The 25,248-nt window shown below is 42.7% G+C and overlaps 1 protein-coding gene across 2 annotated transcripts in view; it reads right to left on the bottom strand.

Annotated features, from left to right (window-relative positions):
* Positions 1–12,982, bottom strand: part of IYD (iodotyrosine deiodinase) — a 36,139-nt gene extending 23,157 nt beyond the window's left edge. Inside the window, 1 exon segment of one of the 2 annotated variants that reach the window (NM_001131074.1) lies at positions 12,786–12,982. In NM_001131074.1, the coding sequence (NP_001124546.1) occupies positions 12,786–12,963 (178 nt within the window). In that variant the 5' untranslated portion in view covers positions 12,964–12,982. 2 annotated transcript variants of the gene reach the window in all.
* Positions 12,983–25,248: the final 12,266 nt, after the last annotated feature.

Below are 25,248 nucleotides of genomic sequence, written 5' to 3'. Positions count from 1 at the left end.
AAAAAGTGACAGCAAATTTGAAAAAAAGAACTAAAAATATCCTCTAGAAACAAAAATGAAAACAAACTAAATTAAACATTCAATTAAACAATCATTCACATCAATGTAGGCACAGCTGAAGAGGAAATGAATCAATAGGAAGATAGTTTCTTCTTACCTATCCAAAATGTAGCATAGAAAGAGAGAGACAGAAAACATAGGTGAGAGTGTAAAAGACTCTCACCTATGTGATACATAGATACAGTGATAAGAGGATACAGTGAGAAGGTCTAACCATTTAATTGGAGTCCTGAAAGGAGAAGAGAGAGAGGAAATGGGCCAGAGGCAATATCTGAAAAGGCAATGGCTGAAATTTTTCCAAAATTATTGAAAAATAGCAATCTGAGATTTTAAAACTCAGTATTGTCTAGTAAAATTGGATAGAGGTATACCCTACATGTCTCTACTTAGGTTCTCCAAGAAGCTGACTCTGAGACTGAGTCATGTGTGGAATGTTTATAGGAAGTATCTTTCGGATCAAAACCTATGGAAGAGAGAGGAAAGAAACAAGATTGGGCAGAAGAAGCCAAGCTGCAATGCAAGCTGAGAGACGACCTCAACCACAGCAAGGGCTATTTTGAAACTAAAATTGCCCATCAGAGTTGTCTCAGATTAGGCCATAATGGCTGGACCTTTATACGACCACTGCAATCAGTCATTAGATGTGGGCCATCCTGGGAGGGGTGGGATCGCGGGAGAGATAGCTATCTACAGCAGAGGCCATCCCTGCAAGAGGCCGACAGTACTCCCAGCAATAGAGACAGCAAGCCCTTCCTCAAGGGGGGATCTGCGTGGTACATCATCAGGCCCTTCACATAATGACTCTGCAATTCCGTGCACGCACCAGAAAAATCCATGCACATATGTACAAGACTAGTATTACAATGTTTACAGAAATAGTTTATAATAGTCCTAAACTAGAAATAGACCAAATGTTCATCAACAGTAGAATAAATTGTGATATAGTCATATAACAGAATACTATACAACAGTGAAAATGAATGAGCCTCAGTTACATGCCTAACCTGCTTGGCATTATATTTGACTCTTACAAATATAAAACAGCAAGTCAAAAGAATATAAACAGTATAATTTTAATGTTTAGGAATGTTTAGTTGTGTAAGAGTGATGCAACTAAGAAGAAAAGCAAAGAAATAATTTTCATAAAATTCAAAATAGAAGTTACTTCCGTTGGAAATAGAAGAGGTTGTGACTGGGGAAGGACATATGGGTGTTTATGAAATGTTGGATGTGTATATTTCTTAACCTAAGTGATAATTGTATAAGGTTTTGCTTAATACTTATTTGTTAAGCTGTTCATCTGTGTTTTATACACTTCTTCAGTGAGTACATTTCACAATTAAGTTTTTTCAATGAGAAGAAGGTCATAGAGATTAATTACCAGAAGAATCAGGAATAGGTCAACTGTCCAGAACTTTTAAACAAAACTTCTAAAAAAGGAGAAAAGATACTTGACATTTTCTCAATGCAGAGAAAGTTCACGTTCAGCAAAAGTAGGTAAAATCTAGATACAGCGGAAACTTAGATCCTTAGAGATGAATTTCTTGCCATGTTACCATTTCTGTAAGTACAATAGCAAAACCAATATTTTTAAATTCCTGTTTCGTGTTTAAAATATCAATACTTTCAAGAAAGATTTAGAGTTTAAAACAATGAGTGAGAACTTAAAAGTGTAAACAAAACTGGCCATAGGTATTTTTGCCTTCTGAGCAAAGTAGCATCATTTGTGGAAAATAAACCTCCTGTTGCTCACGTCCCCTCACCAGGCTGATGAGGGAAGAAGACAGTGTAAAATTGTAAACCTCTGACAATTTTCCTGTGCTGCCATGTCCCTGGATTCCATGGACCACTCTTTTTCAGAGCATAGGCATGAGTCTTTGGGGGAGAGGAGCTGAGCATGATCAAGTGAGGGGAACAGAGTTTGGGAAGGGGAGCCCAAAGGGAGGCCTACGACAGTGGCTCAAAAGACCTTTAGAAGGAAGAAGGGCTGCCCCAAATGCTAACATGCTGTGTGAGGAGTTGGGAAGTGAGAGACCAAAGAAACAAACAGAAACAAAAGTTGATTTCCACAGATAAATTGGTGTGAGGTGGAAGAAGAAAACACATAAAGGAAATCAGGGGTCCATGCGGCATGAACCTCAGAGCCAGAGGTGGCTCCATGGACACAGGTTCTGTGGGGATTCTCAAATCCTTGAGAGGGAATTGGCCTCCTTAAAGCATGTAGGATTGAGGATTCAGCCCTTTTTTAAATTTTATTTTTAGTTTATTTATTTTTTCTAAATAGGATGAGCTCAGCTGACCCCTGGGTTATGTAAGTATTACACATTAGCTAAAAGAACAAAGCATGAAGAAGCAATGCAAGTCCTAAAGTTGATCTGTTTTATATTAGTGGAACTAAACAACTTTCTTTTTTTAGACATCTGCTCAGGAAATGCCAATAGCAATGATTTTGCGGTGGTTGTTTTTGTGGTAGTGCTAGTGGTAGTTGTGGTGTTTTAGGGAAAGAAAGGTGGTACAGTGGAATAAAAATCTCTGGTGGGTATGATTAGTTGGGAAAAAACAAGTTTTTGGGTTATAATTGTAATTTGCAAAACACCAAATACTATGTATAATGCAAATTACATTTAATAAAGCTCTCAAAATCTTCCTGGAAGATGGAAATATACAATTCACTCAACAAGGCTTTTATTGAGCCTTTGATATATATATTAGTGAACAAGATAGATGTGACTTTCATACTATAGGGGTGAAGAGGGAAAGCTTCCTCCTTCACTCTCTGAAGGTTCACTGAAAACAAATTCACAAAAGACAGATTAATAGGAGAAAAAGCCATACAAAATTATTCTAGCATGCATAGCACGGGGCAATAGCAAGAGAATGATCACTCAATAACCCAACAGTGTCCAAATGCTTATACACCCTTCTTTATAGAGGAAGAGGAGATGGGAGGTGTAGGAGTAATGAATTTCAGGGGGAATGAATGGACCCAATGATCAGATGATGGATAGTCAATAATTCCCTTTGGGAATTGAATGGGACCTGAGAACAAACAATGGTTTATGACAAAGTTTGCCTGGGCTCTAGGTGTGGTGTTTAATTTTCACTCTTTTCCTCTATGATATGAATTTTAATCTTCTCCAATTAATAAAATTTTAGGGAAAGGATTGAAGGTAACTGTTTTCCTCTTTGGAATAATAACCTTACTCCTTATATATTTAACCAAAGCAGCAAATGTACGTATGCATAGAATTACAAACTGTAATCACTCCTATGAGGACAATTAATTCTCTATGAAGTGACAGAGAATAAGAAGGGATGATACAAAGAGGGAGGACACAAAGTGATTCCCAAGGGGATGGCATGTAAGGTGAAACTTGAGCAATAAGAAAGAGGCTGGGGATTCAAATGTATTGAGGAGACAATGTGAAAAACGCAGAACCATACAGACGCTGTAGACATAGCCTGACTGGGGGACGATGATGGCTTGGACCCTTGGAGAAGCAGAAAGAATGACAGGGGTGTGCAGATTCTCGAAACACCTTAGAAATAGAAATCGAAAGACTGGCTAACGTGGGTGGTTGAGAGTGGCTGGGAGAGAGAGGGAGGAACCAGGAATCAATGCCAGGTTTCTGGCTTTAGTGCCTGGTTGGATGGTGGAACAATCCACTGAGCTAGGAGGACTAAGAGATGAACTATTAGGGGTGGACAAGAAGGAGGAATAGGGGTCAACAGTCTGCCTGATTCCAGATGCTGCAAGCCATTCAAGTGCAGGTGTCAAGTACAAAAGGAAATGTGTGAGCTTTGAAGGTGAGATCCCATTTGGAGCCCTCCGGAAGTGATGAGCATGACCAGGAAGAATGAAAGGAAGAGTGGAAGAAGGTCAAAGACCCACCCTGAGGGACTCGGCCATTCTCCAGGTAGAATTCAGGTAGAGAATTCACCTTCTGAAGAACACCAATAACAATGTTAGCAGGCGCTACTGTTGGCTTATAGCTCTTAGTGAGGAAACTTCTTTTTATATTTCTCTAGCAGGGACAGTTTGGGCCTATTTAGAAGAAAGTAGGTGTGATGGGGGAGTGGTAATAAACATCTATCGACTTTCTAACAGTCAGTCCTGAATGAAATGCCAGTGTCATCAACGTCACAGTGACAACCCTGAACTTTATCAAGGTGTGAATAAAGACTTTCAACACCAATGATACTTTTGATACCGCTTAAGATAAAGTCTGGCAGTCTCTGTGGTTAATAAGTGGTATATAAGCAAATGCATTAAATGCTTCCTTAACTCTTTGAAAGGTAAGTTACTAACTCTTAAGACCCATTCAGCACTTGTAAAAACTAAAAGCAGTCTAAATGCATGACTTGGCAGTTTCTGCAGCTTCTAGAGTCCAAGGCAGACTCTCCCAATTAGCAGAAGGAAGCAAACTGTTGCCTCATTATCAGTGCTAGCCATTATCCCTGACCAGGGAATGGTCAAACAAATGATCCTCATCACCTCCTGATGGGACTGTCCTGAGTGCACTCTCGGAGCAGTGCACAGCCAGGCGGCCATTCCTGGAGCCTTTCACAGGGCAAAAGGTCTATACTATGGCTGGGGAATGAGACTAGCAGGGCCAGGCTAGGAGCACAATGAGCTTCCACTTTTCCCCTTCCCCCGAACTCCTGACTGCTCCCGAGGAATGTGGCCCTCACCCAGAGGCAAGAGAGCAGGCTGTGTAAACTCCTTTGTTTCCCTACCTTCACTCTAGAGCAGTCAAGCCACTAGGGATTATTCAAGCTCTAAGGTCCACAAAGTGCAAAGCAAATGTGTACTATTATGGCCTGCTTTTTGAATGTAAATCTTGTGCTGCCACACTTGGGGCCTGCTATTGATACCAACAGTAACTTGCCTTGTGTCATTGCACTGGGGCTCTGGAAACAATATCCTAAAATACTGACACTTGGCACTTGACCTAGTGAACTGAAGAAGCACCTCCAGGTCTCCCTCTGACCTTCCTGGTCTCTGGTCTCTCTGATCCTTTTTCCTGAAGCACTGAGAGAGACTCTGGAATTTCCCTGTCTGACTAAGAACATCTCTTTCCAAAAGAAATGTAACTGGGACAGGCCCAGTGGCTCATGCCTGTAATCCCAGCACTTTGGGAGGCTGAGGTGGGAGGATTGCTTGAGCCCAGGAGTTCGAGACCAGCCTGGGCAACGTAGAGAGACCCTGTCTTTACAAAAAGTCTAAAAATTAGGCACGTTGGTGTGTGCCTGTAGTCCTAGCTACTCAAGAGGCTGAGGTGGGAGGATAGCTTGAGTCCAGGAGTTTGAGGCTTCAGTGAGCTATGATCAAGCCACTGCACTCCAGCCTGGGCAACAAAGCAATATCCTATCTATTAAGAAAAGAAAAGAAGAAGATGAAGAAATGTAATTGTCTTAAGATCCCCTGCCTAGGAATCCAGGCAGACAGAGACAACCTGGGGAACTTTACCTGCATAATGAGAAGACTTTTGTTCACAGTGAAGTTCCACCCCTCACCTTCCCACTACCTCTCATAAGCTCAAGGAACTTCATCCGAAGGCATCGCTCTTTGGACCCATTCATTTTGCCTGAAAATCATTTACTCCTACACACTCCCACCATCCCTTCATCCCCTATGAAGAAGGATATATAAGCATCTGGACCCCACTGGGTTATTGGGGATTCCCCAGTGCTTATACATGTTAAATAAATTTGTGTGCCTTTCCTTCTATTAATCTGTCTCTTGTCAGTTCATTTTCAGTGAAACTTCAGAGGGCAGAGGAGAAACTTCTTTTCATATTTCACTAGCAGGAGCAGTTTTGGCCCAAACCGTATACTTTTAGTTATAAGGAAGTAGATGTGAAGGGGGAGTGGTAATACACACTATCAGTTTTCTAGCAATCAATCCGTTGGTCCCTACAATCGCTTTAATGCCAAGGAATCCGTTAATTGTGCCATAATTAGGTTTAGCCAGCCAAGTAATTCTAGGTCACTTCTGTCTTTTCACATTTAGCATGGAGGTGTTTTTCTGGTTGCATCTCCAAATACATTGCTTTAGTGTTTTTACAGTTCTACTGCACAGTCTTTGCAAATGGGCCACTATCTTCTAATTAAGAAACCAAGGACAATTTGTGTCATGTCATCTTTGTTCCCTTCTTGCAATTTTGGGAGCCTTGAGAAGTAATGTTACGAAGGAGGAGGGTGATGCAGATTTCGAAGGTGAGGATGGGAGCCACTTCAGGGCTCAGCACCTGCCCCGACAATGCCTCTTTCCCAGCTGCTTCACCATTGCTGTGCTCCCTACCTGGGCCTCTCAGTCATCCCACTTCCTGTGAGGCCATCCTCATAGAGCTAACAAGAATTATGGACAGAAGTACAGTTATAATCAAGCATTCATCAGGCTGCTTTGACCCACTTCCTTGTTCTGAAAGTCTCATAGCACTAGTAGATACTGACTATTTGCATCCCCGCTGTTCCTATACATAGAATTTCTGACATTAGAATCACAAGGCTTTTGTTTGAGATAGATAGGATCTCTCCATCAGGATCATAAGGCTTTTATTTAAAAATTACTTAAAATGTTTTTCAGATCCGAATTCCAGTGAAATAGCTGATGCCAACCAGTTTGAAGACTCCCATGACACAGTGGAATCAGCATGAGAATACAGTTTCTTCATCTCCCTGTCCCATGACTTCACCCTGCGCTCTGACCAATCAATGACCTCCACACTTTGGCCCACTCCAAAACCCTAAAAAAATCCTAGCTCCAAACTCCTCAGGGAAATGGATTTAAGGTTTCCTCCTGCCTCCTCATTCAGTAGCCTTATGATTAAACCTCTTCCTCTGTTGCGACCTGGTGTCTCAATGTATTGACTTGCTGGGTGCATCGAGCAACAGAACTATTAAGGTGATACCTGGCTGCTGTATAGATGGATTATTTCATTAGTAGCACTGAGGTGGGTAGGGATTGGGAAGGCTGAAGGGTGCCCAGACAGAGAAACCTTGAATAGGGCAGTGCTATCCTAAAGCCAATGGGGTTCAGAACATATTACCCCAAGGCATGCCAACTTCAGAGCAAAAAGGGTTTTCTGACCTTCCACTGCCCTTCTTTCCAGAAGCAGGTCATAAAACCTAGGAAGAATTTTCTGACCCTCCCCTGAGGCAGGTCATATGGCACCCATGTAAGGGGTGTCCACCCAGAGGAAAGGAGCATTCTCATCTCTGAGGACGTTAGGGACACAGAGAAGAATCTGAACAAATAGATATTGCAAAGTGATATGGTTTGGCTGTGTCCCCACCCAAATCTCATCTTGAATTGTAGCTCCCATAATTCCCATGTGTTGTGGGAGGGATCTAGTGGGAGATAATTGAATCATGGGGGCAGTTTCCCCTGTACTGTTCTTGTGGTAGTTAATAAGTCTGAGGAGATCTGATGGTTTTATAAGGGGAAGCCTCTTTCACTTGATTCTCATTCCCTCTTTGCCTGCCACCATGTAGGCTATGCCTTTCACCTTCTACCATGATTGTGAGGCATCTCTAGCCACATGGAACTGTGAGTCCATTAAATCTTTTTCTTTATAAATTACCGAGTCTCAGGTATGTCTTTATCAGCAGTGTGAAAGCAGACTAATACACTAATCTTCCCCAGTTTATTGCCATTAGACCACGTTAGACCACAGCCCCTCTGTCCTCTTGTATGTCTCCACGACTGTTCACTTTTCGCCAAACCTAGCATGAAAACACACAGGTTTAACTGTTCCTTTGGGTCTTCGTTTCCCTATGAAGGCTCCTGTGTCACATGAAACTTATGCTAAATAAACATGTATACTTTTCTGTTATTCTGTCTTTTGTTATAGGGGCCTCAGCCATGAACCTAGATTATGTAGAGGAAAAGGTATTTTTATCCTCCTCTCCAAAGCAGTGGAGTGAAGACAGGATTTGTCTTCTGAGACCTTTTATCTCTTTTGGTACCCCAGTGTCCTGTGCTGACCCTAACTTTCCCCTAGTAGGAACCCACCCAGACTTGATCTCAAGAACAATGTCTTCATTCAAGTCCTTTTCCTTTCCTACTCTTCTCTCATCTAAACTTGCCTGTCTCTTGTTCTAAAAGCTTAAGGTCTTACAGGAGTCTAGCAAACCAACCTCTTAAATTAGCCATGTGAAAGTATTAATGTCTGGGTGTGTCTAAGACAAAGCTGATTGCATTGCTTCCCATAGTAAAAGACAACTATGTTGATCAAGCTCGACTCTCTGAGCAGAGTAGAATGCTGACTTAATATAGAATTTTTGGCAGTGGTGTGCTGGTAAGCCAACTCTTTGTGGGGTGGAAGGGAGAAAGCACTGATTCATAGCACTTGCCAGTATCCGTGATGTAAATAATCACACCATGGCCTGACTTCAAGCCACTAATGATTTAACAAAGAACTCCTAAATATTTAACAATTGGCTCTTGCTAATCCCCAGAGACTCGCTACTTGGTTGGGAAGCATGAAGTTCAGGCAATGGTGGACTTTCAGAGCTGCAAGTGGCACACATCATTTGTAGGATCAGTGTCATTTGGTTGAGACTCTGACACTCAGAGGAGCTGGCCCTGGAGTAAATCCACCCCTGGTTGGCTGGCTTTCAGAAGCACGAGGCTGACACTGATTGGTTAGCTTGCCAAGTTTATTCTGAAATGAGTTGTCATTGATTCACTGCTCAGGCTTGGAACCAGTTCTGAAAGCTACTTGTTATTATGGGCACATAACAATCTGTTTCTCAAGTTTATAGGAACATTTTTGTTCTCAGATGTTACTCACACTGGATAAAAAATTTTAACTCAGGCCTTTCTTTGAAAAGACTAGACAAGTTGGGTCACTTATTATTCAGTTAGTGACTTCAGTTAGAATAATAGCTTTTGGATAGCCAATGAAGCTAAGTGCAGAAGAATCCCCCACTAACATTAAAACAGATTCATCTTGATGAGATGTGTTTCCTATCTTTTTCTTCTTTTCCCATTTCTATGGACTTCTATGAATCTGAGCCTAACTAGAGGATTTGTGGGTAGGATTTTCAGTTCACTTTATTGGGACAATCTGAGACTTATTTCTTTGAGATAAACTTCAGCAGCTCCTCTTTCTTGGACCCTAACTGTAGACAAACAAGGTATTAACAGGACACCAATCTTGGCTGGTTTGCAAAGGGAGACTGTACCCTACATCTAATAAGCATGGTCACACAATGTTGCCGCACTACCCCCACCCCACCCCCACACACACACCTGTCTAACAAGCATGGTCACACAATGTTCCCTCATCACCCCCCACCTCACCCACACACACACATGTCTAATAAGCATGGACACACAATGTTCCCTCACCACCCCCACCCCACCCACACACACACACGTGTCTAATAAGCATGGACACACAATTTTCCCTCACCACCCCCCACCTCACCCACACACACACATGTCTAATAAGCATGGACACACAATGTTCCCTCACCAACCCCACCCCACCCACACACACACACACACACACGTGTCTAATAAGCATGGACACACAATGTTCCCTCACCACCCCCCACTTCACCCACACACACATGTCTAATAAGCATGGACACACAATGTTCCCTCACCACCCCCCACCTCACCCACACACACACATGTCTAATAAGCATGGTCACACAATGACCCCTCACCACCCCTCACCCCACCCACACACACACACACGCCGATTCTCTGACCTGTGAACATGCGGTAGGAATTCTTTGTGAATCAGAGCTGCAGGAGGTTGGATGGGTACCCATATTTTCCTTAACTCATGCTAGAATGGCCTACAATACTTATTTTACCATTCAGTGCCTTGTTAATATTAAAAATGGTTTCAATCTGGTATCTGTTTGCAGTCAACAACACCATCTCCATGTGTCTTCAGTAAAGGAGTCCGTTCTCTTCTCCAGTTAGTTCCTGCTCAATCCCTTCTGGACCTAGAGTAATATCCCCACATAGATCATGTCCACCCACCCTGTGACTGAGAGCAGGGACTCGGGGGGCTGAGAAGCCTGAGTTTAAGCATTGGTTCTCACTGGTCACCTGTATGACCTTAGCATGCACCACTTATGTAAACAACATAAGAGATGTGGAGTAAATCATTTCATCTTCATGACAATACAACGACATAGGCACTATTAGAATCCCCATACAAGAGATCTGTGGACACCACACTCAGGGAAGACGTTGTCCCAGTTGCTAAGGAGGACACTAAGGCTGTCCCATTCATTCCTCTGTATAAAGATAAGAGAAGGACAAGGATGGAAGGGAACAGAGAATGAAGAGGCAAAGCATTTTGCAAAAGTAAGTGATAAGGCAGGGAGCCAGAGAAAGACCCTCCAGTTCTGCTCTATGTTCCCAGCCTCCAGGCCCAGCCCCAGGACCTGACCCTCAACAGCCTGCCCGAGCTCTCCTGTGTCCTCAAACCTCTTGAGTCTTCAAATCCAGTGGCCTTTCCTTGATACACACTCTTTCTGATCTCTCAGAGAATGTTGGTCCCTGCTGGCTATCTCCTGCCTCCTCCATTCTAGGTCATTCTCCCAGGGGAGAGGCAGCCCAGCAAACAGCTGGCTTGGGTCCTGTCTCTGCAATCACCTTCCTGAGCTTACCCTATTGGGGCCTCAATTTCCTTATCTGTAATATGGGGATTCTAATAGTGCCTACCTCATTGTACTGTCATGAAGATGAAATGATTTACTACACGTAATATGTGGCTGTGATTGCATACACTAAGAGCTATTAATATATAAGGGCTTGTTACTGTTATGATCCCAGAGCCCCCTTTCCCACAGCTCCTCCCTTTCTCTAGTACATTTTTCTTCCACAGTTCCTCTTAACCGCATGTGTCCCCCAAGTTCTATCCCCAGTCTTCTCTCTAGCAATGCCCACTTTGTGGATTCATTATTTCTCCAGGTTCCAAGTATCTTCCCCATACTGGCAACTCTCCAGTCAGTATCTGTGACCTGGGCCCCTAACCTAGACTGCTCTCTCCCTTTTCTGCTCAGGTGTGTCACTGTCGTCTGAAATCAAACATGTCCTCGATGGAACTCAACATCTTCCCCTTTAAGCTGGATCCTCATTCCCTCACCCACTTATGATAGCTTCCAGTCTCCAACTCTCCCTCTCTCCCTCCTTTTCCCAATATCCAATTTACTAGCAAACCCTGTTGCTCTTCCATTAACTTTACTCTGATCCACCCCTTCCACTGCATTCCCACCTGCCCCCACCATCCAGGCCATCCTTACCAGCACAAACCCTTACCCAGCTTCACTGCAGATGTTCCCTGGATTAAGGGAAGTGCTTCTCCGCTGGGTAGAATTGACGTTCTGAGTGAAGAGCTTTCAATGTAGGAGAGCAAGGGGCAGCCCTGCTGAGAGGCTAGACTCTTGCGCGGTACAGTCAGCACTACAGGCTCTTAGCACTGAGAGCCAGCTGGATACCCTGTGACCCGGTCCTGAGATTAGGACGCACACTCACGCACACACACTCTCACAAACACACTCATGCACGTGTGCACACATACACTCATGCGTGCTCACACACACTCATGCACGCACACACACATGCACACTCACACACTCACATGCACACTCACAGATACACACACTTGTGCAAACACACTCACACATGCACATTAATGAACACTCACACGCACACTCACACGCACATGCACACACACACACGCGCACACACACGCATTCATAAACACTCACACACTCTCACACACATACACTCACACACACTCACATGTCCAGGTGGCCTCTGTTTGGGGATGGGGGCATCATTAGCCCAGCTGAAGATCACGGAACCTCTTCCAAATCGAACCCATCCCAGACAAAGCTTCTCAAACACAGATGGCTCAAGCCTCCTCCACAGTCTCTCCCTTCCTATCTGCCTCCTTCATCACCTTTTCTTCTCAAGGTGGCCATAACCTTCCCGCCCTCAATTCTCTACTTCCATTCTTATCCCCTCCCTCCGCCCTCAATTCTCCACTCCTCTCTTACCCCTGCCCCAGGCCTCCCGGTGATTCTGCTCCTTTTGCCCCTTGTTGCCTGACAGGCCTCCCAGCACTTGCTATTCGTACCCTATTCATCCTCCCAGCCCAGTTTGTCCTTTCCCTGACTGCACCGTCAAACTCCCAGGCCTGCTCTAAACACCTTAGAATCAGTTCCACTGGGTCTGTCTCTTTGTTACTCTCTCTGATTCTCATCTATCATCTTGGCAGCTGAATTGGACATTCAGTTTGTTGAGGACAGAGGCCATCCCAGCCTTTTGCTTCCAGGGCCTGGCACAGGGAAAGGTAGCAGCCTCCTAGGTGATGCCACTTGGTAGATTTCAAAATTCCTGATCAAAACCTGGCCACTTAGTCCCTGCCCACTGCCAGCCTGGGATGAATTCCTGCAAAAAGATTTTAACAAGCAGAACAGAATTGGAGCCAGGGAAAACTTCAGCCTCTCAACAGCTTTTTCACTGAGCATCCAAAATAAAAAAGGGTTGGTCCTAGCAGGTGACAAGCTCATCACTGGAGAGAGATGACCTGTCTGTGCCAGGCACTGATTCATTAGCACAATAGAGGTTGATGTTGAAGCTGGCCTGTGTGTGTTTCTTCCTCTCCATAAGCCCTGCCATTGACTCACACTCATCATCAACACAACACGACAGCGAAGCTAAGCAGCATAGCTTGTGTCTTTACCTTCTTCTGCTTGGTGCAGGTCACTGCTATCTTTTAAGTCTTCATCCACCCAGGGGCGAGCCTCGGCCCTGGTTCTAGCCTCCCCCTTCTTTTTCTCCATGCTTCTGTCAGCATTTTTAAAGATCCACACAACCAAAATGCAGAGAATGGCTACCAAGATGGGAGTCAGGAAATACATGGTCTGGAGTCTGGTGTCACAGGCATGCACACTTCCCACACCGGTTTTTAAACACACAGAGAGACAGGAGTGGAGAATGCCGGGAGATGGAAGGAATGCAGACACAGGTGTGCCAGGGAAGGAACAAAGTGCAGAACTCTTCAACTCTATGAGGACTTTGCATAGGAGCAAAGATCACAGTCACATGTGTGGGGTGTTGTGGCTTTGGTTATACACCAGTCCATTAACTTTTTAAAAGCATGTATTCTGTCGATATATTCTTAGACAACAATTGCCAGAATCTGAGTAAGAACTTGCATGTGCTAGATCTAGCTAGATCACCTGAAGAACTTGTTTTGTTTTGTTTTGTTTTGTTTTTAAAATAGATTTCCACACACCAACTCAACTCAGATCTGCTGGAAGAAAATGTTCAGGAAAGAGGTTTGGCACCACGCATTTTAAATGGCATGTTTGTGAAAACAGACCTAGGGTTTTGATTTTTTTTTTTATGATACCTGAGCCAATATATGGAGTAAAGAGAATATCATGTTTTGCACCAGAGAAAAACTTTGATCCAGGAAAAGTGACACAAAAAATTAAAGTGACAACTTGATTATTTATGTAATTACTTCAGTAGGGCTTTTTATATGTTAGTTTGTCTGTCTGTTTTAGAAAGTGCCTTAGTCAGTTATGGCTGAAATAAAAAAAATACTATGGACCGGGTGGCTTAAACAATATAAATTTATTTCTCAGCCAGGTGTGATGGCTCATGCCTATAATCCTGGCACTTTGGGAGGCTAAGGGGGGGCAGATCACTTGAGGTCAGGAGTTCGAGACCAGCCTGGCCAACATGATGAAACCCCATCTCTACTGAAAATACAAAAATTAGTTGGGCCTGGTGGCACATGCCTGCAAACACAGCTACTCAGGAGGCTGAGGCAGGAAAATAGCTCCACCCAGGAGGTGGAGGTTGCAGTGAGCCGAAATTGTGCCATTGCACTCCAGCCTGGGCGACAAGAGTAAAAGTCCCTCTTAAAAAAAAAAAAAAAAGAAAAAGAAAAAGAAAGAAAGAAATTTATTTATCATTGTTCTGGAGGTTGAGAAGTCCATAATTAAGGTGCTGGCAAATCAGCTCCTGGTGAGGGCTCCCCTCCTGGTTTGCCAACAGGTACCTTCTTGCTGTAACCTCACACGGTGGATGGTGGAAACAGATCATCTCTATCATCTTTTTTCTTATAAGGCCACTAATCTCATTCACGAGGGCTCCACTCTCATCACCTGTTCACCTCCCAAAGGCCCAACCTCCAAATACCATTGTACTGGAGCTTAGAGCTCCAACATATGAATTTTGCCAAGACATATTCAGTCTTCAGCATCAAGGTGCAAACGTATGTATAACATGATGCCATTTGAATAAAACAGAGTGGAAAATATGATACATTTATACAAGCTTATATATGTATTTCCTGGAAGAGTATACTCTAAACTTTAAAGAGTGGTTATATCAGGAATTCTCTTTATTAATTTTGCAATTTCTTGTGAGTCTATATTATTTCAAAATAGACAGTGAAAAAATAGTGGTTACTTGTTTTGGAGGGTGTGTGGAAACTGGATAGATGGGGGACAAGAGTGAGAGAATTTCTACTGAATACTATTCCATGATTTCAAAATTTTGAGCTGTTGTAAACATGTTATCTATTTAAAAAATTGAATATATGTTATTTATTTCCATAGTCATTTTGATGGTTTTATTGTATCATATATTGTACTCCTTTTTGTGATAGACAGTTGTTTTTTAAAATGTATGTCATACTGGTTCTCGAACTCCAGAGAACTCTGTAAAAGATAATAAACAAAGTTTATTATGGAAGCATTGGCCTCCACAGACCACTGAATTTGGTGGTGCTGCCTGCCATGCTGACAGCTTTTGTACAGGAAAGTGCCCTTCCTGTGCCTGCTGAAAGGGTGTCAGAGGGGACATGTCCAGTCAATGTGATCCAACCCCACACAGGCAGCTGAAAATGGCAGAGCCTGTGTTGGGGCCCAGCTTCTCTTTACATCCCACTAAAAACCCAGAATAAAGAAACCACTCCATAACAAGAGAAGAGCAGGACAAATGTGCAGAGAGAAGCAAGGCCTGCGAGGCAGCAATGCCTCACAGCCCAGGGGAAAGACAAGGTGAGGGGCCACAGGTGGCAACTGCCTCTGCTCCTAGGAGGTCCCAGGCCTGCCTCAGTTTCAGACCATGTGTCTCCTTACCTTCGAAGAATCAGAAAGATCCTCTGTGCCTGTAACTACAAAAGCACAATTCACATCAGTGTCAGGAACAGGATTAGGCCCAGGAAAAATGGGGTGGTGGGAATTGGTTATAGTGCACTGGTGGGTGAAGTGTGGGAGGCACCCCTGTCTCAGAAGGGAATGCTAACAGCTGTGGCGTGCAGCAGCTGGCTGGCTAATTAGAGTATTGCCTGAGTCTCTTGGGTTTCAGACCATGTGCCCAGCAGAATGAGTCTGTAGGGGATTCTGAAGCCACTGAGAGCCCCGGAGGAGCAGAAACATAAGGACAACCATGCCAGAAGGCAGCTTTCCATCATATTTGGTGACTTGCAATGGGAAATAAAAGATTCTTGCTCTCAATTGCTTGGTTCAAGATAGAGAAGAAAAGCAAAATGATCATGCATTCCTTCATTCATTCATTCACTCATTCATTCAACATATATTTTTTGGGATCCATGCAAAAGGCATTGCATTTGGGGCCAGACATAGAACGGAGGGCAGTAGGGGCTGCAAGTGCCTCATGGAGCCCGGAGCCCCAGAGAGACACGCGGATCGAATCTCACATACTAATGCCGCATTCCAACTTCCCTAAGAGCTGCTAGGGAGCTGACTGGAGTGGGACTGGGCCGAGTTGGTGAAATCACAGGCTTCCCAGAGGAAGGAATGACTGAGTTGAGGTTGGAGCTGTGAGTGGGAATCAGTCATGGGGGAGGAGAGAGCCTTCCAGGCAGAGGTCATGCTGTGCAGCAGGATAATTAAGGCATCAGAGAGACTGAAGGGTTGAGGAGGAATTATTTAATTATTTAAGTGCACTGACCCAGTCAGATTAACATCCAAAGGACTGAGCCCCGAACAAAGAGTCATGCTACCTTTTAAGCATTTTGTGGGGTGGGGGAAGATTTGTGCAGGGGGAGGCGTATTATGGAAGCGAGAAACCAAGACAGTTATTCAATTAAGACATGCATTACATTATTTCTTACTTTTCAAGGAACAACATGTTTTAGGACTTGAGATTATCTGTCTAGTGACCTTGCAGCTGCACAGCTAGAGAAACGTCTTCACAATGCCTGGGAAACGGGGAGATAAGGCTCACTAGCCTCAGAAAAACAGGCAGTCAATTTTTAAAGGACTTCAGCTCTTTCTCTTCCTCAGGGGGAATTGGTTTTTCTTACATACAACTGAGCTTTTGCTTACACATTTTTAAATTTCTTTTAATTCCTGTTCCAGGTGTGGGCAAAGGCCTATGCCTTGGAAGGAACAGGTACTTGTGGAGAGGACTGACATGAGCTGAGCGTTTCAGGAGGGCATAAACAGGGGATGCAGGGAGCCAGAAAGGTAGCAAAATGCCAGATGAAGCAGGTCTCTGTAGGTCACGCTGGTAAATTTTTTCTTCACCCTAAATGGAATGTGGGGAGGGAACAGGGACAGGTTGAGAACTGGGGACACATCGAGCACACACCATGTGGTACCAGGTTCTCTTCTTAGCACTTATACATATTATTTCATATGTGCCTCACAACAACCCTGTGCAATAGATCCCATTAGTATCCTCATTTTTTCAAATGAAGAAAATGAAGTACAAATAGGCCTAGGGTCAGTGTCAGATAAATGGGCAGAAATAGCCCCTGTGTGTATCCCCCCTGAAATGGCTCCCCCGTTGTTCACTTCTTCATAGCAAGCCAGAGTCCTTGGCCAGAGCTCGTCAGTGCCACACCGGCCTCGTTGGAGAATGGAAAGGGGGAGGTGCAGGTTTCTTGCACAGATGCAAGAGGTACAGGTACTTGGCATCACGTGGCTCCAGCTTAGCTTAGGAGAAATACAGAAAATAGGTTTAAGGATGCATATAGCATAGAGGAAAAGAATTGGCAGCTGCTACCAGGGAGCAAAGAGTGGCAGGAACAGGTAGTGGAGAGGGGCAGGGCAGGTCATGGTGATGCCAGGAGGGGAGGCACACAGCCCCAGAGCTCTGGTGTCCACACTGCTTTATATTCCAAAGCACCTGCAGGGCCAGTGAAGTGCTTCCTTCCCAGGACTCTCGCTCTTGGATTTCCACGATGCCATCCCTGTCTCCTTCTTGATGTGGATTCCCACAATGCTCACCTGAGCTAGACCCCCAGTTCTCCATATCCAACCCCATCTCCATGGCCAGGCCTCTCTTTCACGGTCAAGTCAAGACAGCAAATGCCTCACGGTCCCCACCAAGCTTGATGGGAAAGGCCTCTGCTAATATCAGGGTTTCCATTTGGTTTTACTTTTGAAGCAGAGCAGTGGTTGGGGGCATAGTGAGCTGCCACACTGCTGACTTGTGGAAGGCCCAACTATCTCTCTACTCTGAGTAGCTCTAAAGCGTCCTGGTCAACTTGTTTTCGCAACACATTTTCCTCATCAAGTGAGGAAAAGGGAGTGAGTGCTGAGGATGGATGCGTTGGAAGATGGTATGAGACACTTTCACACTGGTCGTGTTTCATTACTCACTTCAGATTGGTTGTCTGGTTTAATCATTTCATTTCCACTGATGACAGAAAATTTAATTTTGCTATCAAGACAATTTTGGCTGGGGACGGGGCCTCATGCCTGTAATCCCAGTAATTTGGGAGGCTGAGGCAGGAGGATCACTTGAGGCCAGGAGTTTGAGACCAGCCTGTCAACATAGCAAGACCTCATCTCTACCAAAAAAAAAAAAAAAAATTAAAAAATTAGTCATGCATGGTGGCCCATAGCTACTCGGGAAGCTAAGTGGGGATCACTGGAGCTCAAGTGTTTGAGGCTTCAGTGAGCTATGATGGCACCACTGCACTCCAGCCTGAGTGACAGAGCAAGATCCTGTCTGATATGGTTTGGCTCTGTGCGCTCACCCAAATCTTATCTCGAATTGTAATCCTCATGTGTCAGGGAGGGACGTGGTGGGAGGTGACTGGATCATGGGGGCGGTTTCCCCAGGCTGTTCTCATCATAGTGAGTGAGCTCTCGTGAGATCTGATGGTTTGAAAGTATTGCACTTACCCCCATAAATTACCCAGTCTCAGGTAGTATCTTTATAGCAGTGTGAGAATGAACTAAGACACTGTCTCAAATAAGTAACAAATAAACAAATAAATAAATGACCATTTTACCCCTTCTATTTTAGTACAGAGACAAATAGCATTCTCTCTCTTGCCCTTCCACTTCCCTGGGTGCTCACAGAGTGTCCTGGTACTGAGATAGAGAGAGAAGCAGGTCTTGGTGTGGTCCCATCTTGGTGGGTCCCACGGAAGGGTCTAGTCCTGGTGGTCTTAGGCAACAGGCAGTGTGCAGGCTCCACCTACACCCAGACATAGTCTGCCTCCCACCACCTCCAAACCCAGATCACAGGGCCCTTCTGGCTGGTCCATCATCAACCAATCTCCATGCCCCTTGGGAGTAGTTTCCAAGTCTCTTGGGATTTTTTTTCCCTTGCATTTTTGGAGACTAGGGGAAGGGGAGGAGGGTTGTTGCCTATCTCAGGCCTCTCTCACTTTTGCCATTTATATATATGTGTATATATATACATATATGTATATATACACACACATACATATATACACATATATGTATATTTATATACATATATACACATATATGTATATTTATATACATATATACACATATATGTATATTTATATACATATATACACATATGTATATTTATATACATATATACACATATGTATATTTATATACATATATACACATATGTATATTTATATACATATATACATATATGTATATTTATATACATATATACATATATGTATATTTATATACATATATGCATATACATATATATACATATATATATAATTCGATTTTTTTTTCAACTAGCATGCACTTAAATTTTTTTAAAAAATATTTTGAAAATTTTGGGGGGTTCCTAGTAGATGTATATATTAACATGCACTTTTTGTATTTTTTATTGTGGTAAACTATATATAGCATAAAACTGATCATCTTAACCACTTGTAAGGGTACAGTTGGTGGCATTACAGTTACATTCACAATGTTGTGCAACCATCACCAGTATTTCCAAACCTTCTTCACGAGGCCAACAGAAACTCGAGACCCATTAAATAAATAGCCCCATTCACCCTCCCCCAGCCCCAGGTAACCTCCAGACTGCTTTCTGTGTCTGTGAATTTGATGACTCTAGGCACCTCATACCATGTGAAACTACACAGCATTGGTCCTTTTGTCACCAGCTTATTTCACTTACCATAATGTCCTCAAGGTTCATCCATGTTGTAGCAGGCATCAGAACTCTCCCAAAAGATTGCAAAAACCGTAATCTCACACAAAGGTCATCACAACCTAACACACACAAAAAATACTTCTGGGAAGACATCTGCCCAGCAACCGCCTATCCAATCTCGAATTGGCGTCATTCTTATTATTGGTCCTTGTAGCCAAGGATAATTATCTCAAAATTTTGAGATAGTTATTTTATATCAAAATAAAATATGCGTGCCACTAATAAGCTATGTTCATATTTGGGGAGGTAAGGGAAAATAATAATAAAATTAAAATTAAAAATTAAAAATACTAACAATAAAAGAAAGAAATGATTTTCCCTTACCTCCCTGAATACGAACATAGTTTATTATGGCATGCGTATTACCTTGCAATTTCCTAATCTTTAAGTAAAAATTATTTTTTTTAGAGAGCCTCTCTTTGTTTGTTAAACTGTGGGCTGACAATAGAATCGCACACACACAGAGTCCCTGATTTAGGCTAAGAGGGGACAGGACCCACGGAGGAGTCAAAGCTTTTATGTAGTCTTGAACTCATTGTCTTCTGGGACAGTGCTGCTCAAGGTTCCGGTCCAGAAAGGAGCTTGTGCTAGAATGTCATCAATGCAGCTTCCTTCCTCAGGAAAGCCTTGTCCCCTCTCCCCTACAAAAAGGCCAGTGGAACTAAACAGTGTGTGTAGAGATGTGGTTGGTGTCCCTGAATTTACATTCTAGTACATGTTTCTTATCTCATTTGGGGACTGGTAACCAAAAGTCACATTCAGAAGCCCATCTGCAGACCACATTTTGAATAGTACTATTCTAGAAGACACATTTCCCCAAGACACACAGGTTATTTTTTAACTCTCGACGCTGACGTTAAATCTAATGATCCCCGTGTTCATTTTCCGTTTTGCTTTTCGAATATCCTACATGTGTATTCACCAAAGAAGCCAAATGTGTTTGAAAAACTTCCCACAAAAGAGAATTCTTGGGGCATTGAGTGAGTTAACTGTTCTATCCATTCACACAAGCAAACTGGTGTCAAGCATTTAAATCAACTGCTCATTTAGCAAGTTCAAGTTGAAGACTTGAAATAGGATGTGCCTGTGTTGCACTCCATGATCTTATCTCTGTTCCAACGTGAAGCTGGAAAAACTTAAGGAATTCACAAATGCTTTAAAACTTAATTGGCCTTACGCTCACTAACATCAACCCACCAAGGGTATTTATCATATAGCTAATTGCTCAGAGGGTTTATGATGCTGACAAATATCATGTATTACCTACTATGTGCCAGCACTGTATTAATCCTTTATCTACATTACCCCAATGAATTCTCAGGATGAGGCATCCTATGAGAAACTCCACTGCTCTGAAAAGAAAAGCAAGTGAAGAACTACCTACCGCGGCCCAGGCGCAGTGAGTGAGTCAGAGCCGGAGTCCTCAGAGTGTGGTCCTGGATTAGAGCATTGGCAGCACCTGGGAACTTGATAAAATGCAGGTTCCCAGGCCTCACTCCAGGCTTACTGAATCAGAAACTCTAGGACCATGACCCTGTAATCTGTGTTCCAACCGCCCTCCAGTGATTCTGATGCTGGCTAAAGTTTGAGAGCCACTGGGCTATAGGAAAGGCTCTTTCTCACATGCCCTACTTTATTCCAAATTCAGATTCTCCAAACCCAAGCCCCTATATCATCCAGAAAAGCAAATTATTCTAAAGATAAAACAATTATTGAAAATTGTTCTTACATGGTGTCTTAATAAAGCACCATTTTGCTTTTCTGCAAATTAAAAAAATAATCATCAGAGCTAGTAATTATTTCTCACTCATTTTTCCTCAAAGAATAAATTACTGGGACATCATTTTTGGCAAACAAGATGGCTCTTGACAAAGGCATTGGCTGCTTGGCATTTAAGAAGATGCCTGATTGCATTAGTTTGCTGGAGCTGCTGGGACAGAGTATTTTAACCCTTATGGTTTAAAACAACAGAAATATGTACAGTGTCTTGCACATAATAAACTCCCAGTAAATAGATATTCAAAGCTTCAGTAAAGAATGGAAGTGATGTTTTTAAAACTATTTTAAGGCAAAATAATCTGGTCACAAAATCAGAGGCCAATAAAAGCTGTGGCAGGAAGGTGAGTCAAAGAACCATTGCAGCAGTTCAAATGAAAGCTAGCAGGGGTCTTATTTGGAAAGAAAACCATGGCACTGGGAAGAGGAACTGTTTGCATAAAATTTGGCGGTGATGCCATGGAATACTATGCCGCCACGAAAAAGAATTAGTTCATGTCCTTTGCAGGGACATGGATGAAGGTGGAAACCATCATTCTCAGAAAAATAACACAGGAACAGAAAACCAAACACCGCATGTTCTCACTCATAAGTGGGAGTTGACCAATGAGAACACATGGACCCAGGGAGGGGAACATCACACACTGCGGCCAGTCGGTGGGTGGGGGACAAGGGGAGGGAGAGCATTAGGACAAATACCTAATGCATGTGGGGCTTAAAACCTAGATGATGGGTTGATAGGTGGAGCAAACTATCAGGGCACATGTATACCTATGTAACAGAACTGCACGTTCTGCACATGTATCCCAGAACTTAAAATAAAATTAAAAAAAAAAATTGGTGGTGGTGGAAGTGACGTGGTCCCGATATGGAGGACTATGGAGTGGGAATTAAAGGTTATATCCCACCTTCTCCAAGCAAATCACGTATTCCCGTCCTTTGCCTTACTCCTTACTTTCCCTGCGGAAAGGGTTTCGGATTTCCCCAGCTTCATGTACTATTCAACCTGATGAGCATTTAAGTGGAGGCATGATGGGTTTGGGGAGAAGCTCTTCATAGAAAGAGCTCTCAGGAAATAAAAGCTCAAAAGAAAATATAGGTCTCAGAAAGTTGAAGTTGATTCTGGAACGTAATTCATCAAGTGAGTCTGTCTCTGTTCCAATCAAAGCATTAATTTTGAGGTTGAGGGGTTTTCTAAGTGTTTCTTTTTCTTACCCAAACAATATCTGAACATGCTGCTTGGGTCTTGGGTAGGAGCCTACAAAATAAAAATTATAGTAATTCTCCAACCACCATATTATATGATTTTTTGAAATCAATGCCTTTATATGAAAAAGTTTAACCACAAACAACATGACATGCATTCAAGAAAAGAGGATAGAAACTCTGTAGTGATATTAGTCACAAATGGTTTTAATAGGAAAATGTCATGTTCCAGAGCAATATTATGTAATAATTATCAATAGTATATTCGCTTCTTATGGAGACTTAATTTTTACAAAACAAGATAGTTTAAGAGAGAGATAGGGTCTCATTCTGTCACCCGGGCTGGAGTACAGTGGTGCAAGCATAGCTCAGCAGTCTCAAACCTGGGCTCAAGCAGTCCTCCCACTTCAGCCTCCCAAGTAGCTGAGACTACGGGGTGTCTCTCAATAAAGGCACTTGTTTCTTGGCATTTAAGGAAATGCCTGATTATATTAGTTTCCCAGGGTTGCTGTAACAAAGTATCAGAGTCCAAATAGTTTAAAACTACAGAAATGTATTATTCTCTCACAGTTCTGGAGGCTGGAAGTCCAAAATCGAGGTGTCAACTAAGAGGCAGGGCTCTCTCCTGATTACACTGGGGCCACCCAGATAATCTGGAGTAATTTCCCTCAAACAAAGTTCCAAAACCACCAAAAATCAGTGACTATGGTTTAAAAAATTACAAACATTATCAAAAAAAAGTATCCCAGCTCAGATGGTAAACTTTTTAAAGATTCAAAGAACAGATATTACTCAGGCTAAATAAAAAGTTTCAGAGTATATATAACCATGAAAAGCTTCCCAATTTATTGAGCAAAATTAGTATAATCTTATTTTAAAATGTTAACAAAGATAGCAGACCAGAAAATAAAATTAGTCTCATTTATGAATCCTACTCATAAATTTTACAAAAAGAATTGGCCATTTAAATTTATTAGCATGTTTAAAATATATCTTCCATAGTCAAATGAGATTTACCCAAAGGATACAGGATAATTAAATAAGAAGAGACCGGTTACAGGTTTAGAATCCCCAATTTGAAAATCCAAAATTCAAAATGCTCCAAAATCTGAAACTTTTTGACCCAACACGGCACTCAAAGGGAATGCTCACTGGAGAATGTCAGAGTTTAGACTTTCAAATTAGGGTGCTCATCTATAACACAAATCTTTCAAACCCCCCAAAAATAAAAATTCCAGAACATTTCTGGTAAGAGGCATTTCAGTAGAGATGTTCAATCTGTATAAATCACAACTCTTGGTCAAATTTTTAAATTATATAATAATATCCAAAGATTTCCAGAAGTTATCTGATATTTAACATCCACTCTGATTTTTAGAAACTTCTTTAGAAGCCAGTAATTTTAAAAATCTATCTTAAACTCAATCAGCATTGTTACTGATAAAACACAAGAGGCAATTTTATTAAAATCAGAAATCAACATACAAAAGAAGGAAAGAAGGAAAGAAAGAAAGGGAAAAAATCTCACTCTAGCATTTTTGTTCTTGAAATTCTGGTCAAAAAATTAAGAATGAAGTATATAATAGACCCACTATTATAATGAAATGCACTATAAGAACTGAACATTTTAAAAAATCAGATGGCCTGTATCTTAATTTTAAATCATTTTGGAGTGGATTAGAACAGAGATTTGCAAAGTCAACTGAGGGAGACACTGGCTGGCTTTGCTTAGCCAACTGTAATGATAATTATAAAATCATAACTCGTGTTTTCATAAGCATTTCCTCTGTCAGGCACTGTGACACTCACTTGACAGCACTTAATACTCACTTCAGATCTACAAGGTAGATGTCAAGAAGCATTTCCTCCCTCACTCCTTACATTCCCACCTAGAAAGAAAGAGTTGTCCACTGGCTCCCAGGCCTCTCTCTCAACCTCCCCTTGCTCACTGCTTCACAGAGGACTCCTGCAGGACTCTCATCCCTCTGCCATCTCTATTTCCGTGAGGCCCGTCCAGATGCACGAATCATTTGTTCCTCCCAGGAGTAAGCCTACTGGAGCAGAATTGGTTGTGGGATTGAGGGGTGAGAGAGATGGAAAAAGACAGTGGTAGTTGTGAGGAGGAAGAAGTAGAAAGCCCGATTCTACCCCCAAATCCACCTGCATTCTTCAATTGAGTTTTCTCAGTAATGAAACTAGTGATTTGGGTTGATCCGTCTAACTTCTGAGTCTACATCTGAACTCTGAGGAGCAGAGGGAAAGTTGGTAACAATCCCATTCAAGCCCCGCAGCGGGCACTCTTACTGTCCTTATTTTATTAAAGAAATCGAGGCCTGAAGAGTGTATTAGGCTGTTCTTGTGTTGCTATAAAGAAAGATCTGAGACTAGGTAATTTATGAAAGAGGTTTAATTGTCTCACGGTTCTGCAGGCTGTACGAGAAGCATGGCACCAACATCTGCTTAGCTTCTGGTGAGGGCCTCAGGAAGCTTACAATCATGGCAGAAGGCGACGGGGAGCCACTGTATCATGTGGCGAGAGCAGGAGCAAGAGAAAGAAGGACGAAGTCCCAGACTCATAAACAGCCAGATCTCATGTGAACTAACTGAGCAAGAACTCACTCATCACCAAGGCGATGGTGCTAAGCCATTCATGAGGGATCTGTCTCCATGATCCAATACCTCCCGCTAAGCCCCACCTCTAACACTGGGGATCACATTTCAACATGAGATATGGAGGGGACACACATCCAAACCATATCAGAAGGGTTAAGCAACATACATGA

Source organism: Pongo abelii, chromosome 5 (genome assembly GCF_028885655.2).
Source record: "Pongo abelii isolate AG06213 chromosome 5, NHGRI_mPonAbe1-v2.0_pri, whole genome shotgun sequence".
In the NCBI taxonomy this organism is placed as follows: domain Eukaryota; kingdom Metazoa; phylum Chordata; class Mammalia; order Primates; family Hominidae; genus Pongo; species Pongo abelii.
The sequence above is the reverse complement of the archived record's forward strand: the minus strand, read 5'-3'. Positions and strand labels throughout refer to the sequence as shown.